The sequence below is a fragment of the Amphichorda felina genome (genome assembly GCF_050947745.1).
Source record: "Amphichorda felina strain 45539 chromosome Unknown scaffold_5, whole genome shotgun sequence".
Classification (NCBI taxonomy): Eukaryota; Fungi; Ascomycota; class Sordariomycetes; order Hypocreales; family Bionectriaceae; genus Amphichorda; species Amphichorda felina.
This window is the reverse complement of record NW_028145045.1, coordinates 1,890,346-1,906,981: the sequence shown is the minus strand read 5'-3', so window position 1 is coordinate 1,906,981 and position 16,636 is coordinate 1,890,346. Positions and strand designations below refer to the sequence as shown.

At 57.6% G+C, this 16,636-nt stretch overlaps 3 protein-coding genes across 3 annotated transcripts; 2 read left to right on the top strand and 1 right to left on the bottom strand.

Annotated features, from left to right (window-relative positions):
- Positions 1–297: 297 nt before the first annotated feature.
- On the top strand, positions 298–3,894 carry SMC5 (DNA repair ATPase SMC5; the record flags this gene model as incomplete). The annotated part of the gene is made up of 5 exons (XM_083194872.1): positions 298–1,590; positions 1,648–2,538; positions 2,593–2,665; positions 2,721–3,459; positions 3,525–3,894. The coding sequence occupies 5 exons, from the start codon at positions 298–300 to the stop codon at positions 3,892–3,894; spliced, it is 3,366 nt and encodes a 1,121-aa protein (XP_083049785.1).
- Positions 3,895–4,784: 890 nt separating this feature from the next.
- KEL2 (Negative regulator of mitotic exit) lies at positions 4,785–9,384 on the bottom strand (the record flags this gene model as incomplete). The annotated part of the gene is made up of 4 exons (XM_083194871.1): positions 4,785–8,262; positions 8,315–8,582; positions 8,635–9,013; positions 9,094–9,384. 4 exons carry the CDS (start codon positions 9,382–9,384, stop codon positions 4,785–4,787), a joined length of 4,416 nt encoding a protein of 1,471 aa, XP_083049784.1.
- A 2,206-nt stretch (positions 9,385–11,590) lies between these two features.
- Positions 11,591–16,026, top strand: KOG1 (ubiquitin-binding TORC1 subunit KOG1; the record flags this gene model as incomplete). Its single annotated transcript, XM_083194870.1, has 3 exons — positions 11,591–12,085; positions 12,147–15,745; positions 15,810–16,026. 3 exons carry the CDS (start codon positions 11,591–11,593, stop codon positions 16,024–16,026), a joined length of 4,311 nt encoding a protein of 1,436 aa, XP_083049783.1.
- Positions 16,027–16,636: the final 610 nt, after the last annotated feature.

Sequence of the window (16,636 nt, the reverse complement as noted above, 5' to 3'; positions counted from 1 at the left end):
CGACTGGAACTTTCTACTTCGTATAAAGCGGCACGAGCTCTTGTTGAGAGTTATTAGGCGCACCAAGCCAGAGGTGCGGAAGATGCTGCCCCACAAAAGGACATGGAGAATTGGAGATCATTGTTAATTGCCTAACGCGCTTGGACGCGTCGCCCCCACCACACAGTGACCGCCACGCCCACAGCCTCTGTGCAGGGCATCGCCAGCTCGCCAGCCTTCACCAGACTTGATCTGACGGCGCGAGTACGCCATCGACCTCGACTGTATATACTGGAGCCAACGTATCGACTCGGCGCCATGGCGCCCCCGTCCACCGCCCGCCGCCGGACGCGCGACGAGCTCGAAGACGACGACAGCGACTCGACGGTTTCGTCCGGTGCCACCGACTCCCCCAAGCGCCCTCGCCTGAGCTCCGTCGTCAACGGCGAGTCGTCTATGCAGACAGATGGCATCAATAGCACCGTCAACTGGAACACCAACGGCACCGTCGCAGCCAGCTTTTCCCCCGATGACTTTGCCCCCGGCGCCATCGTCCGAGTCTCCGTCGAGAACTTTGTCACGTACGAGAAGGCCGAGTTCTTCCCCGGCCCCAACCTCAACATGGTCATCGGACCCAACGGCACTGGAAAGAGCTCCCTCGTCTGCGCCATCTGCCTCGGTCTGGGCTTCCACCACAGGCTCCTCGCCCGCGCCTCCTCCGCCAGGGACTTTGTCAAGCACAACAAGGACGAGGCCACCATCGAGATCGAGCTCCGCAAGCGGCCCAAGGACCGGTGCAACCCCGTCGTGCGCGTCCTCATCCCCAAGGGCGGCGACTCGCAGAAGTGGTGGCTGAACGGCAAGGAGACGAACCAGAAGACCATCCAGAACCTCATGCGCCAGCTCAAGATCCAGGTCGACAACATCTGCCAGTTCCTGCCCCAGGAGCGCGTCGTCGAGTTCGCCAGCTGCACCCCCGTCAACCTGCTGCACGAGACGCTGCGCGCCGCCGCCCCTGAGGAGATGCTGGAGTGGCAGTCGGAGCTGCAGGGCCTCCACAAGGACAAGAAGGAGCTGGGCGCGGGGACCCAGACTGACGCGGAGACCCTCCGTAACCTCGAGAATCGCCAGCAGGGGCTGCAGGCCGATGTGGATAGAATCCGGGAGCGAGAGGAGATCCAGACCAACATTGAGAACCTCAAGGGCGCCCACCTGATGTGTCGCTACCAGGAGGCCCGGGAGGAGAACAGGGCAGCCAAGGGGCAGAGAGAGGCCGCCAGGGCGTCACTCCGGCGTCTTGAGCAGGAGAGTGGCCCTTCATTGGAGGCCGTGTACGAAAAGGAAAAGTACGCCCGGCGGGTTGGGACCTTGGTGCCTGCCAAGCTGAGCGCAGTCAAGGACGCTGAGCGGGAATCGCAGAGACTGGCAAGTCGCGTGACCGATGCCTCGGAGCAGGTCAAGGAATTCCAGGACAAGATAGATGCGGAGCGCAAGGGGTTCGAGGTCAAGAAAAAGGAGCTGTCCACGGCCCGGACCAAGGTCACCAATCTCCAGGCTGATCTCAAGAACCAGCCGCTGGAATTCAACGGCGCCGACTGGAATCAGAAGATTGTGAGTCCCAACACTGAGATACTGGAATCAAAAGGAGGAGCTAACGTTTCACAATAGCGAGGCGAGGAGCACAAGAAGAGAGAGTTGGAATCGGATCGGCGGCAGCTCGAAACCAAGATTCGAGATTTCAAGGAGAGAGGCCACGGTCTAGGCGTGGAGATTGATAGGATCAAAAAGGACATTCAGGCCTTCGATACTCAGCAAGGCCAGCAGCTGAGTTTCATGAAGAAGCACTTCCCGGAACTGGCTGCGGCCTGGGAATGGATCGAGGCCCACCAGGACCAATTCGAGAAGGAAATCTTTGGCCCGCCCATGGTCAGCTGCTCCATAAAGGACGAGCGGTACTCTGACCAGGTCCAGGCTCTTCTCCAGAACGATGACTTCACCTGCTTCACTGCCCAGACAAGGAACGACTACAAGAAGCTCTCCAACCAGCTCTACAAGGTCATGAGTCTGTCCGTGGTCATTAGGACATGCTCCAACCCGCTGGAATCATACAAGTCGCCAATCGACCGGGAGGCGGCGAGGCAATTGGGTCTAGACGGCTTTGCCATTGACTATGTGGACGGCCCTGCGCCCGTACTAGCCATGCTCTGTGCCGAGAAGGGGCTCCACAGGTCTGGCGTCTCTCTCAGCGATCATATTGACGCGCAGTACGAGGGTCTTGTCCAGAGCGGCACAGTTAACCAGTGGGCTGCGGGGAAGCAATCATACCAAGTGCGCCGCCGGAGGGAGTACGGCCCTCAGGCCATGACTACGGTCACCAAGAACATCCAGCGTGGCAAATACTGGACGTCACAACCCGTGGACACACAGGAAAAGACGGAGCTGGAACGGCGACTGGCTGAGCTCAGAGACGAAAGGGGCAAGTTGGGAGCCGAGTACAAGGAGATGGTGAACCAGCGAGCCGGCATCGACTCAAAGATGGACGAACTTGAGCAGGCAATCGTACGCCATGACCATCCCACCACTAGCAGGATGCGTTGACTAACATATTGACAGGAGCAACTCAAGCAAGACAAGAGTAACCTCCAGAAGGAGTACCAGAAGTGGCAGTCTCTTCCTGAGAAGATAGGTAGGCAGCGGTGCCGCTCCCTTTGGCGCCAGTTGTTGTATACTGACGGGTGCAGAATCCGAGGAGCGCAAGAAGGCGGAATGCGAGGCCAGCATGCGCAATATCAAGAAGACCATGGTCGACCTGCAATTCGAGTGGGACAAGGCAGCCATTTCGAGGGCTCGACTAGCCGTGGAGCACGCCGAGTCGCTCGAAAAGATTGCGCAAGCCCACAACGACCTCCTGGAAACTCGTATCTGGCATATAGAAGCCGAATCGGACATTGGCGGTCTCAAGCAGCGCAACGCTAGTATCATGGAGCGCGTCGAGGCCGAGAAGCGTATCGCAGAGGAAGCCAGCGCCTTGTTCGATGAGACCAAGGCTCGAGGAAAGGAACTATGCAAGCAGGTCAACGATAGGATGAACGACATGACCGAAGAGTGGAGGGCCATGATTGTGGGCATCTGCGAGGGCAAGTCGGCCGACGAGATCCAGATGGAGATCGAGGCCGAGGAGGCCAAGCTGGAGCTCATCCACGCAGCCAACCCCAACGTCATCCGCGAGTTTGAGCGCCGCGCGGGCGAGATCGAACGCCTCAAGCGCAAGATGGAGGCGTCACAGGAGAAGCTCCAGCGCCTAGCCCAGGACACCGAGGAGCTCATGGCCAAGTGGGAGCCCCAGCTGGACCAGCTGGTGGCCAAGATCAACGATGCCTTTGCCTACAACTTTGAGCAGATCAGCTGTGCCGGCGAGGTCCGTGTGCACAAGGACGAAGACTTTGACCAGTGGGCCTTGGACATTATGGTCAAGTTCCGGTGCGTTTGCAACATCCAGCCCCTCCCCTGCTCTATCTCTGCTAACAAGTGAATCCTGCTCTCAGCGAGAACGAAGAGCTCCAGCAGCTCAACGCCCAGCGCCAGTCGGGCGGCGAGCGCGCCGTCTCGACCATCTTCTACCTCATGGCGCTGCAGTCCATGGCTCAGTCGCCCTTCCGTGTCGTCGACGAGATCAACCAGGGAATGGACCCGCGCAACGAGCGCATGGTCCACGAGCGCATGGTCGAGATTGCCTGCCGCGAGCACACGTCGCAGTACTTCCTCATCACGCCCAAGCTGCTCACGGGCCTGCGCTACGACCCCAAGATGCGCGTTCTGTGCATCGCAAGCGGCGAGCACATGCCCCAAGAGGGCCGCAAACTCGACTTCAGGAGGTGCTTGAAGATCCAGAAAGGCCTCATGGCTGGGGCATAATCGGAAAGGGAGAAAGAAGCCATGAGGGCTACGGCGCCCATGTTGTACACCTTTATTAATCAAGGCGCCGGGGAGTCACTGAACTACGGCAAGGAGGATAAGGATCACGAATATAGCCTGCTCCGATGGGCGATGATAGACTTTGAAATTCATGCGGATTGAAACGTGTCTGATTAACAAAAGCTTTGAACGATTTCATGTCGACATTGGCCATATCATCCGCGTTCCACGTCCAGAAATGAACCAAACTCGCTCGCATGAAACGGAGAAATAGAAAAACAATGCCTCTGAAGCGTAAACTCTCGTCTCCCTAGCTCCAACTATGTGTGAAGCCGAACCAAGTAAGAAGAGCACCGACACCAACATCCATTCCATTCCAACCTGGGTGGGAAACCAGCAGCGTATAATTTACATCGTCCTTCCTGCGCTTTGGACGGGAACAAATAGACTTGCGTCTTCCCTCCAAATCATGGCAAAAATCCGTCGGCCTCTTGAGGCAGCGTCGAGTGGTGTATACTGATCGTCAAAAAAACAAAGAAGAAAAAGAAAAAAACACTGATGGAAGAGAAGAAAAGTAACACAGAAAACAACCACCATGCTCAGCACGTTGTTGGAATGAGAGCCTTCGAGGCCCTCAGATAGAAATTAGGTATCGTTTTGGCTGAAACGAAACCTATCCGTCTGTAAAATACGACCCCACGCCACACAACACAACATACTGAAGAAACCGAACTCCAATTCGCCCATGTCGACGAGTTGTACAGTCGTAGGGAAAACAAAGATGCGCCACCGTCGAAGAGCTTCAGAAACGAGACGTCTGGGTATTAATGCGTCGTTAATGCCTCGCGATATCCAAAAAGACAAGACATAGCCGTGATAAACGAATCAGTCTAGCCATGCCGGGCATTATCTGGGGCCACGGTACGCTCCTCGGTGTCAAGCTTCTTTCTCCAGTCGGCGAGGCTCTCGCTCAGTCCTATGGTATCGTCATCTCGCTTGCCAGTAGCAGTGGGGTCGAGGTCAAAGTTCGTGCTGAGCCTATAGTTCTTGTTGGTAGCCTCCCAGTGACTCCGGAGGGTTTCCAGCTCGCTGGCAAGGTTGTCCAACGCGGCGCTGTTCCTAGCATCCGACACGTTGTGGCTGCTGCTGGGGTTGTTGTTATTGTTGCTGCTGCCCTCGTAGTTGCTCCCGAAGTCGGAGCTGTCATTGCGGCTATGCCCGATGCCATGTCCATTGGCACCAGGGCTCAGCTCCGAGTTCATCATGCTAGGAAGCTGGCGGCTCTGACGGCGGTAGTTGTCCACTGAGTGCTCAACCTGATCAAGTAGCAGAGATACCTTCTGCTCAGCCTCGCTAGCACGCTGCTCAAGCTGCGTGTTCTCGGAACGGAGTTGCTCAAAGTTCTTGAGCTGAGTGCTGAGCTTCTCAGTGACTTCGTTGCTGTACTTGGCCGCCTCATCGCGCTGGCGGTTGCTCTGGATCAGCTCCGCCCGAACGCTCTCCAGCTCCTTCTGGAGGTGGGCGCCGGACGCCTGAAGCTCCGCCTCGAGACTCTCAATCTTTTTCTGAAGGCTGCTCCGCTCCGCTTCCCACTCGGCAGGTACTGCGGCCTTCTGGGCGTTAGTTTGTAGCTGATCCTCGAGCTCTTCCATCTCAGATTTAAGCTGACTGTTCTCGGACTTGTAACGGTTCAGCTGTTCTTTGAGTTGCTTTAGCATCTGTTCTGTGCCCTTGACGTAGTGTACAGCAGATCGGTAGTCGTTCTCAAGCTGCGATAACTTCTCGCGATACATTGTCTCGGATTCTTGGTGCTGAATGGCAAATGACTGCTTGGTTTCCTCGTGGGCAGCGTTCGCACTCAGGAGCTGGGACTCGAGCTCGCGCACACGCCCTTGTTCGGGAGAGTTGATCTGCGGACTATTGCTGAGACCACGATTTCGGACAGCACTGGTTGGGCTGATACCACGCTCGTCCAGGATATTCTTCAGTGCAGTATGTTGCACCGTCATGGCATTGGTCTCGAGCTGTTGGGCGGCGAGCTGGTTCTTTAGGTCCGTGTTGGCCGCTTGGAGTGACTGCGTGTCTCTAAGGGCAGACTGCAGTTGCCTGCGGATCCCGACACCCTCTCGGCTGGACTGCTCCTGGTACTGCTCCAAACCGGCAATGCGCTCCTCTGCACTTCGAAGCCTGTCGGCGGCGGCGTCTGCTTCCTGCTGATATTTCTTTACCAGAGCATTGGAGGAAGCCACCTGGTTCTGCAGCGCGGCGACCCGATCGCTGTCCGAATTGCCACCCTTGGACTCATCTCGGAGAGCGATCTTGTCAAGCCCGGCCATGACGGCTTCTCGGTGTGTCTTGGCTTCGTTGGCGTGCAGCTCGGCGAGTACTTCGGCATCCCTAAGTCGCTGTGTGGCGGAAACAAGCTCTGCGGTGCGAGCCTCGTGCTCGGCCTTGAGCTTGTTCAGCTTTTCCTCAAGCTTCTCATTCTGACTCCTCTCCTCGTCAAGCTTGGACTGCAGGTGTGTCTTGCCGTCCTCTGAAGCCAGGATGGCTGCTCGAAGCGACTCAAAAGTCTCATTGTGGCCTTGTGAGGTGCCCATGGACTCTTCATAACTCCGTTCAAGTTCCTCCTTCTCAGCCTTGAGTAGGGCTAGGGCACCAATGGCGTCTGCTGATGCGACTGAGTGCTCGCGGGCCTCCCGCTGTACCATATGAAGCTCGGCCTTCAAACGCTCCATTTCGCCCGAAGTCTGTTGCTTGTAGCTCTCCAGGTCTGCCATTCTCTTCTGCGCAGCATCCGTAGTGTCGTCAGCGAGTTTTCGCGCTCTTTTCTCATTCTCAAGATCCACTCTGGTCTGGCTTAGCTGCGATTGAAGTGCCTTTTGAAGTTGAAGCGCTGCGGAGAGTTTCCTGCTCATTTCCTCGGCCCGGTTGTTCTCATCGCCGTACGCACGGCTGCCAGATGGCCCTGGCTGTGCCGCCAGTTTGGCCTTGGAATAGAGGGCTTCCTGAATAGCAGCATCGCGTTGTCTCTCAACCTCAGTGATGTGCTTGGATGCCGTAGCTGCTTGCTTATCCACGGCACTCTGAACATTGGCCAATTCTGTCCGCATCGCCAGCAGCGCCTCGATCAGGGGTCGATCCTCGTCGTCAAATGTCTCGGTTGATTTTCCATCGAGCGCGGGGATGGATGTGGCGGTTGACACGTAACCGGCCTTCCTAGCTAGCTCCAATTCGGATGCATACCAGGCGTTCCTGTTGCGGGCAGAGTCAAGCTCCTTGAGGAGGACCACTGTTTGGGAGTTTCGTCCTGAGGACCTCCTGTTTAGAGGGTTGCTGGGTTGGCGAGTGGGAGCTGGGGGAGACAACGGGCGAAGGGTAGACAATCTAAGGTTGGGCTCTGTGGAACTGTCTACTGAGCCCTTGACACGACTCTGCCTGCTGTGGGTGTTTCTTGAGCCATCCCAGTTTGTGCCCTCTTGCTTTGAGAGTGCCCGCGCCGGTTGCGCCTGCTGGGATTGGGTTGGTGTCTGCCGTCCATTGACGCCGACCAAGGTCGTCTCCGATTCGGATATGATCTCGCGGGTAATGGGCGAAGGTTGAGAAGATGGAATCTGAGGCGAACTTGCGGGACCTGTGCGATCGGCAGACGCTCCGCGTACCCGACCCGCAGGCGAATCCGCGCCACCGGGTCTTTGAGGCACGGGACCAGACGGCGGAGGTCCTGCAGCGCCAAGTGCGGCTCGCGGAAGCTTGGCGCTTTGAAACCCGCCGTCCATGCCGTTGGGGGGCGGCGAACGGTGACCATTGGGAGGGGTGCCGGCGTTAGATGGGACGCCCATGATTCTCCGCTGATCGGGAGGGCCAGCCGAGCCATCGCGGCCTGGCGCGGAGCGATTCAAGCCGGGTGAATCAGTCACACTGGGGCGCCTCCCTTGCCCCTGGGCGAGTTTCTGGGCGTTCTGCTGCGCATCGGAGGGATATCTGATCTTGGTGGTGTCTAGAACGTAGAGGATCCCGAGGTCGTTGGCGGAGGAGGCGGCCGAGCTCGGCTCTCCGCCCATGGTGACGATCGACTTGCCGACTGTCGTCATGCTGTGTCCGGAACGGGGCGAGGGGGACGGGCCCATGTTCTGGAAGGTGTACCATCTGCGTGTAGTGATGCGGAATGCGGCGAGATCACCCAGATCTGTGCCGTCCTCGGTCCGTCCACCAAATACGTACATGACGTCGTCGACAAGAGTTGCGGCGTGGCCCTCGCGAGGGGCTGGTATATATCCTATGCAATCCAGCTGCATCCACCTGTTGAATGTGGGATCGTAACACCAGACATCGTTGAACCATTTCAGGCCGTTTGTGCCGCCGAATCTGCCAAGGGGTCAGCGTCTGAACCATGAAATAGGAAGCAGAGTACACATACAGATACATCTTATCGTTATAGGTGATGACGGAATGATTTGTTCGGGCAGCCGGCATCTTGGGAGACGCCTCACCGTGCATAAGGATCTCCCAGCGGTTATTGGGCATCTGCAGTTGATTTAGGTCGAATGACGAAAGATCGTTCATAAAATCGTTCTCGACCTGACCACCGAAAATGTAGATCTTGGAGCCCAGGATGTTTAGAGAGTGGCCATATCGACCCGCCGGGCGGGGACCTGATGGGAGAGCGCGAGACCATTGCCGAGTAGCTTTGACTGGTTGTCAGCGTGGTGCCTGGGGTACACAGTCCAACAGACTCACAAGTATTCAACAGGTACAGTGTCTCGTCCAGTATGTCCGATTCGTCAATCTTTGTGTCACCGCCGTAGACGATGAAAGCGTTGCCAACGAGCAAGCTCGAATGGCCTACTCTTGGCCCAGGACCCTCAGCGGTGGTGGCCAGGGGGTAGCAAGCCATGTTGCCGCCAGCCTCAATCATCCACAGGTCACCCTTGACCGTAGAGCTGTTTATAAGGCCGCCCATCATGTAGATATCTCCTTCCTTGGATGATAGCGAGTTGACGGCGGCACCATATCGCGGGAACGGGCTCGGATGCGACGATGTATATGTGAGTCTTCGCTGCGACCAGGGGTAGAGGGAGGCGTTATTCGCGTTGGCCGCCTGAGGCCCATTGCGCAACTACAGTGTGAGGGTTAGCCAGCTTCGTTTGATGCGCGTGTCGCGCCAGATAGCTTCGCAAGCTGTTCCGGTTTACTCACCGGCAAGTCGCTCTGTCCTTGTGGCTGCTGCAATTGAATTTGCGATTGCGGTTGTTGAGTGTGATCGATGCTTCCACCACGTCGCGAATGGCCCCGGTCAGGGCTCCCAGGGATGCCAATGCCATCATTATCCAACGAATTCAGGCTCCCAGTCGGCGTGGAGCGCGCGCCTTTCTCATCTCGAGGGCCGCGACCACCGGTGCTGTGGACTGAGCCTTGGGAGCCAGTGTTGCCGTCGCGACTCGCTAACGCCCGGTCCTGGCCTTTCTTTGACTTGAAGAGAAACGACATGATTGGTGATGGCCGCTCGATGGCGGGCTTAGAGCGAGAGGAACGTTGCCGGTTGTTGCCTCTGCCCCGTGCTCCCGATGCAGTCGCCTAGATTGCAAGCGAGGCAGCAGAGCACCGTAGTGCCGGGAATGATTCGATCGGGAGCCGTGGTGAGCTCGTACAAGCAGGCAGCGCGTGGTCGGCAACGGCGAAGAGCAGACAGAAGGCGTTACCGGAAGGGAAGGACGGAAGGGGTAGCGCGGCGGGTCCGTAGGGGACGGAGATGCGGCCAAACGTCCAAGCAGAGGCGCTGGCGGGAGGATTGGGAGGGCGAGATTATCGGGCTTCGAGTCTGGAGATGGCTGGATGCTCAGAGCATTGGTGGAGGCGTCAGGGGTTGGCGTCGCCGAAATTTCTGGTCAACCTCCCGTCTTTTTTTGGGGGGGTGGCCGGGTGGGAGACAGGGCTCCAGGATGGTAAGTAGCGGGAGAGACCGACGTGGCAGGCGAGTAGGCAAAAGAAAGGATCGGACCCCGCGAGATGTTTAAGGAGAGGTGAGAACTGAGAACCTGAAGGGAAGGGTCCCGTCTACAACAGCTGCTTCACGGGACTTCAGGGAGCGTTGGGGGTGGCGCTGCGGTCAAGCGAGAAATGCGAAGGCGCATCAGCTTGTGGAAGAAGCCACAGGCCAGAGTTGTTGGAGGAGGCGTTTGATGATGGGGGGAATTTGGACGGGGCTCTTCACGCACTCGTTGGGCATGCAGCAGGCTGCATGGGTCCCCGTTTCGGCCTCCGTGCTCTTGCAGTCGTCCAGGTACCAGGGAATAGGGTTGCTTGGTCTTGGTCGCTCTTGCTTGCTCTTGGCCTCTTGCTCCTGAGTCCTGCCAGTGCGCAGCCCGTCCTGATACAGCAAGCAGGAGGGAGCATGTACACCTGCTGCAGTCCAATTGGATTGCCTCGTGCCCATTCAGGGGGTCGGACCTGGACCCTGGCCAATCGCACGTCTCGCACGGACAGGTGACATTTTTAGGGGCACCGCTTGGCTGTCAGAGACCAGCAAGCGTCCATCGCAGGAGGCACTTGCGGCCCTGCGGGGGGTTGGAGTGGACAACCAACCCTCCCCGTCACACAGGACTCGCCTGGTACTGGAATGCACACAATGAGATCGCAGCCGCTCCGAGTCTCCCGCTGGTACCACGCGCCCTGCAGGCAGGGGCTCGAGGGGGACAACTGATCTCACCTCGGAAAGCTACGATGGACATTTTTACTCCCTTCCGTTCGGACAGAGAGCGATTCAAGGGACTGGCTTCCATCAAGAGCCCCTCGTTATCTGATTTTACCGTCGAAGCTGGGGCTTTTTCTCCACGGGATCAATAACCAGCGCATGTGCCACGACTGTGCTCACACACGTCAGTGTGTCTCTGGTTATGACATACATACCTGCTATGTCACTCGCCATTATCACCCGCCTAAATGTTGGTCAGTATCTGGGGTCGTGTTCTCCCGTCAGACTCGATGCCCAATGTTTGCAGGAACAACGCAGCAGGGCAGCAGCACATGGGAGCAATGGCGCGCATCTCGAGTTGCACTCTCAGCTTCTCAATTGGATGTCAGTGCGCGCTGCTCAGTGCCCGTGACCGGGCTGGATCTCAGATGGATGACGATATGGCGGAAGAGCCTCGAGGAGCAACACACGAGCTGTTTTGAGTTGAGGTGTCGCCAGGGCAAACATCCTACGAGTACCGTCAAAACGCTCAACACGCTGCGTGTCGTCCACAGGCAGGTAGGTACGAGTACAACCGTGTGTCGTGACACGACGGGGTAAATGAACCACGAGAAGCTGGGGCCTCTCTGGAAAAGGTATTTCGATGCCCAGGCGGCCGGAAGGCCGTAGAACGATAAGTGTACTACAAAGTGCGTATGCAGATGATGCAGACCACGATGTTGATGGTGATGGTGACGACGATGATGATTCCTAATTTCGCACATGCGACTGGCTGGCTTGGGCTGTTGGCGAATCACAAGCCGCGCTTGGCCGACTGTTGCACACCTCCACCGTCCCCGACTCCCAACTCCCAACCTGGTTCCCGCCAAAGCTTCACCTCTGGGCCATTGCACCTCTCTCCCTCCTCACTATACCCTTTCCCCGGGGGAATGCGCTGGGCCTTCTCGCACAGCAAGGACCCAAGCTCCTTCGCAATGATCCATTGATGCGCCGTCCCAGACCATGACGACCGCGTCCACTCACTCGCCGCCTCCACACACAACGAGCTCTTCCAAGTCGTCGTCGGTTTCGCAACCCGCTCAAACCGTGCATGCTGAAGCTGCTAATGGCACCGCTGCAGCCATGGCGCGGCCCGACCTGAATGGATCGGCTTCTAGTGGCCACGCAAACGGCGACATGTCGCGCTTTAGGCCCGCTGCCAACTGTGGCCCCGACGACGACGTTGCCTCCAACGATGATGACGACGATCGCCGACCCACGAGTGCTCCAGGGCAGAGGAATGGGAATGGCACCCTCGCGACCAGGGACGACATAGGCTCGGAACGCCCGCGGCGTCCGACCAAGCCTATGCTCCAGCGCTCTAAGAGCGAGTTTGGTCCTCGTCATCAGCCTGTGGAAGACCCGGAGCCTGCTGAGGAGCAAATCCCTGAATGGGGCGCGAGGCACGGCTTTGAGGATCACTACCAATCCGAACACATCATATCCCAGTTGGCGAATGTAGGTTGCATTTGTACCCCGAGTCTCCGACCTTTCAAATGATGTCTAACTTTGGTTTTAGAACTGGTACATGTATTTCACCGACAAGCGACATGAAACGACCGGTAAGCCGAAACCGCTGCAGTACGAGCTGCAGGATTGGAGGCAACGAGATAGGCTCAAGACGGTATCTGCGGCGCTTGCCGTCTGCCTCAACATCGGCGTCGATCCTCCGGATCAGCTCAAGACAAGCCCTGGCGCCAAGCTAGAGGCGTGGACTGATCCGACTGTGCCTCCCGCACAGAAGGCGCTGGAGAATATCGGCAAGGCTCTCCAAGCCCAGTACGAGACCCTGGCTATAAGGGCACGTTACAAGCAATACTTAGACCCTTCGGTCGAGGAGACTAAGAAATTCTGCATCTCGCTTCGACGTAACGCCAAGGACGAGAGAGTGTTGCTCCATTACAACGGGCACGGTGTGCCAAAGCCGACTGCGTCGGGTGAAATATGGGTTTTTAACAAAAACTACACCCAGTACATCCCCGTGTCTTTATACGACCTCCAGCACTGGCTGCAGGCCCCGACTATTTTTGTCTGGGACTGCTCTGAAGCAGGGAATATCCTCACCAACTACCATCGCTTTGTTGAGAAGCACGAGGAGGAGGAGGAAAAGGCTCTGGAGGACAACCCCACCTACGAGAAGACCAACTTCAGGCCGTACATCCACCTGGCCGCCTGCGCCGCTAAGGAAAGCCTCCCGACCAACCCCTTGCTGCCCGCCGACCTCTTCACCGCATGCCTCACCACCCCCATCGAGATGGCCCTATGGTTCTTCGTTCTCCAGAACCCCCTTAAGACCAACCTCACTCCCGAACGAGCCAAGAAGCTTCCGGGTCGGCTCCAGGAGAGGCGAACCCCTCTCGGCGAGCTCAACTGGATCTTTACGGCCATCACCGATAGCATTGCCTGGACTTCGCTGCCGCGAGATGTGTTCAGAAAGTTCTTTCGCCAGGATCTCATGGTGGCCGCCTTGTTCCGCAACTTCCTCCTGGCGCAGCGAGTCATGATAGTATATGGCTGCCACCCCAAGTCATACCCAGTCCTCCCAGACACCCACCAACATCCGTTGTGGGAGACCTGGGATCTTGCGGTGGACATGGCATTGGCACAGCTGCCCATGCTGGAACGAAAGGATAGCGAGAACATCGAGTACGAGTACCAAAACTCGACCTTCTTCACCGAGCAGTTGACAGCGTTTGAGGTTTACCTCACCCGAGGCGACGCCATGGCGCAGAGGCCACCCGACCAGCTGCCGGTTGTTCTTCAGGTTCTTCTAAGTCAGCAACACAGAGTTAGGGCTCTGATCTTACTAGGAAGGTTCCTCGACCTCGGCCCCTGGTCAGTCCAGCTTGCCCTCAGTATAGGCATTTTCCCCTATGTCCTGAAACTTCTGCAATCTGCAGCCGTCGAACTGAAGCCCGTCATGGTGTTCATATGGGCGCGGCTCATTGCCGTGGACATCTCGTGCCAGTCGGACCTCATCAAGGACAGCGGATACAGCTACTTTGCTCAGGTGCTCAAGCCGTCCGAGGTGCTACCCGTCGTGGATGGGGACGAGCACAAGGCCATGTGCGCCTTCATCCTAGCTATGCTTTGCAAAGACTACAAGAATGGTCAGGTCGTCTGCAACCAAACGGACATTATGACCTACTGCCTCGAACATTTGCAGAACCAGGGAAACCCGCTATTGCGGCAATGGGCATGCCTATGCCTCAGCCAGCTGTGGCAGGGTCTTCCAGAGGCCAAGTGGAGGGGCATCCGCGAGAACGCGTATGTTAAGCTCGCGTTCCTGACAAGGGATCCGTGCAGCGAGGTACGGGCCGCCATGATCCACGCCATGACGACGTTTCTAGGAATCCCCGACTTGACCGAGGAAGTGGCGCGCATCGAGGAGTCGGTGGCCTGGACAATCCTGGACATGGGAAATGACGGCAGCCCCATTGTGCGCAAGGAGTTCCTCGTCTTTCTCTCACGCTTCATTGTCCGTTTCGAGTGCAAGTTCCTTGTGGCGGCCTACGAGCACCTGGTTGAGGAAAAGGACTACCTACTTTCCTCTCCACAGGGCAACGGCCACAGCCACAAGATGGGGCTCCACTATGCCAGGTCGGAGGGCAGAAACAATGATGGCAGCGTCAAGCCTACCGCGCAAGGCCTCTCCCACAACACGGTCTACATGGCCTGCTGGAAACACGCTCTGATCCTGAGTGTAGACCCTCACCCAGAGGTGCAGAAACTAGCCACCATCGTCGTGGACTACATGCACAATGCGCTGGCCGAGTCAACTGTCGGAGCGGCGGCCTCGGGGCTCATGACGGAGATCCAGCGTCGTGCCCAGCGTCAAGCCAACAAGAACGCGGCAAGCCAGAGGTCGAGCTTGATGGGGGCGCCTAGTACCCCCCCACTACAGTCCCCTGGCCTCTTACGCAGGACGGCAAGCTTCCTTTACCAGTCGTTTATCGGCAATGAGGAGAGGCCAGGGCCCGGTGGCCTCTCAGACGTCCCCTTATCTCCCGGTGCAAAGGTGCCGCCTCCATCCCAGGTCCCGGCCCCTCCCGAGCAGAATGAGCACGACAGCCCGTCTGGCCCTTACAACGTCGCTCGAGAGCCGCTGTCTGGTGCGTTTGAGGGGCGCGATCTCTCCAAGCGGCCCACTCTACCTCTGTCAAGTGGATTCCTGGAGTGGTCCATTGAGTACTTCCGAGAGCCCCAGATGAAGCCAAGCGAAGCGGATGAACCCGGTAGCACCGAGTACAACGAGCGCTTGTGGCGTAGGGCACGGAACGAGGCTATTCTTAGGGAGACGCAACCTCTTAAGCAGTACGCTGGCACTCACCAATGGAATAACCAGCTCGGTATTATAAACAATGGGGCCCAGCCGGCCAAAATGACATTCCACCAGTTCGAGGAACACCTGGCCGTCTCGGACGATGGCAACACTGTCAACGTCTGGGACTGGGAGAAGCAGGAGCGCCTCAGCAGGTTCAGCAACGGGAACCCGGAAGGGTCTAAGATCAGCGACATGAAGTTCATCAACGAGGATGACCAGGCGATGCTCATGACAGGATCCTCCGACGGCGTCATCAGGGTGTATCGAAACTACGACACGGACAGCACCGTTGAGCTGGCCTCCTCGTGGCGGGCCCTGACGCACATGGTGCCGAGCAATGTCAACTCTGGCATGGTGTTTGACTGGCAGCAGGTCACCGGGCGCGTGCTCGTGGCAGGCGACGTGCGTGTGATCCGCGTATGGTACGCAGCGCACGAGACGTGCGTCATGGACATACCGGCACGGTCTGGGTCGTGCGTGACGTCCCTGACTTCGGACCAGATGACGGGCAATCTGTTTGTGGCCGGCTTCGGCGACGGCGCCGTCCGAGTCTTTGACACGCGGCTGAAGCCGCAGGAGTCCATGGTGCGCAAGTGGAAAGACGAGTCCGGGCGACAGTGGATCAACAGCGTCCACATGCAGCGCGGTGGCCAGCGTGAACTGGTGAGCGCCAGCCGCAACGGCAAGGTCAAGGTGTGGGACATCCGGATGGACAAGCCACTGCGCTCGTTCCAGACGACACGCGACACCTTGCGGACCGCGAGCATACACGAGCACCTGCCCGTCTTCGCAGTGTAAGTACAACCTCCGGGGTGTCTGTCGTGAGCTTGACGACGAGGATACTGACTAGCACAACAGGGGAACGTCGGCACACACGGTCAAGGTCTTCAACTTTGACGGCGCCGAGCTCTCTCGCGTAGAGCCGTACTCGAGCTTCCTGCAGCAGAGCCGCAGCTCGCCCATCTCTGCCACATCGTTCCACCCACACAAACCGATCCTGGGCTGCGCGGCTCGCGGCGACCACCACATCAACCTGTTCAAGTGCGAGCAGACGGAGCCTCTCCCATCGAGCTAGAAGCTGTTCAGAGGAGCTAGGCCGCCCTTGTGGCGCAGTCTCACGTCATGAGGGCCGCCGCGCGCTACGAGTACAGAGTATTTCCGTATTACCATATTATCATTCGAGGAAATTGTTTTTGTTAGTGTGTTGATACGCCCGCTTAGTTAATTATGCTTGCACGGCTGGCAGGCCTCCATCATAGGTAACGGCGTTGGAGGAGGCAGACACGAAGGGCTGATTGCTTGGAGTTTGGGGATATATGGCACTTATCCGGCGGTAGCATTTGTTAGACCACTCGGTAGGAGCTTTGCATTAATTGATTGATTGATTGATCGATTAATCCCGCTAGGTGTAATCCGCACCTTATAGTAGTAGGCAGAGAGGTATCAGTACCTGTCACTTACCTAAGTACCTACTAATACTAGCTACCTAAGTAGATGCACATACCAAGACGGGACTGACGTCGGTGCCCCTCGCAGTGAGTGGGTGGTTTGGCGGGGTCAGACTGGAAAGCTGGGCAAGTTGGGCATTTGCCCCGCCATTGAAATTTATCCACCGGCCAAGGAGTCACGACTTGCTGCCACCCCTCTGACTCGACACAGTTTCAATCCATTCCATCTTGCAGCCA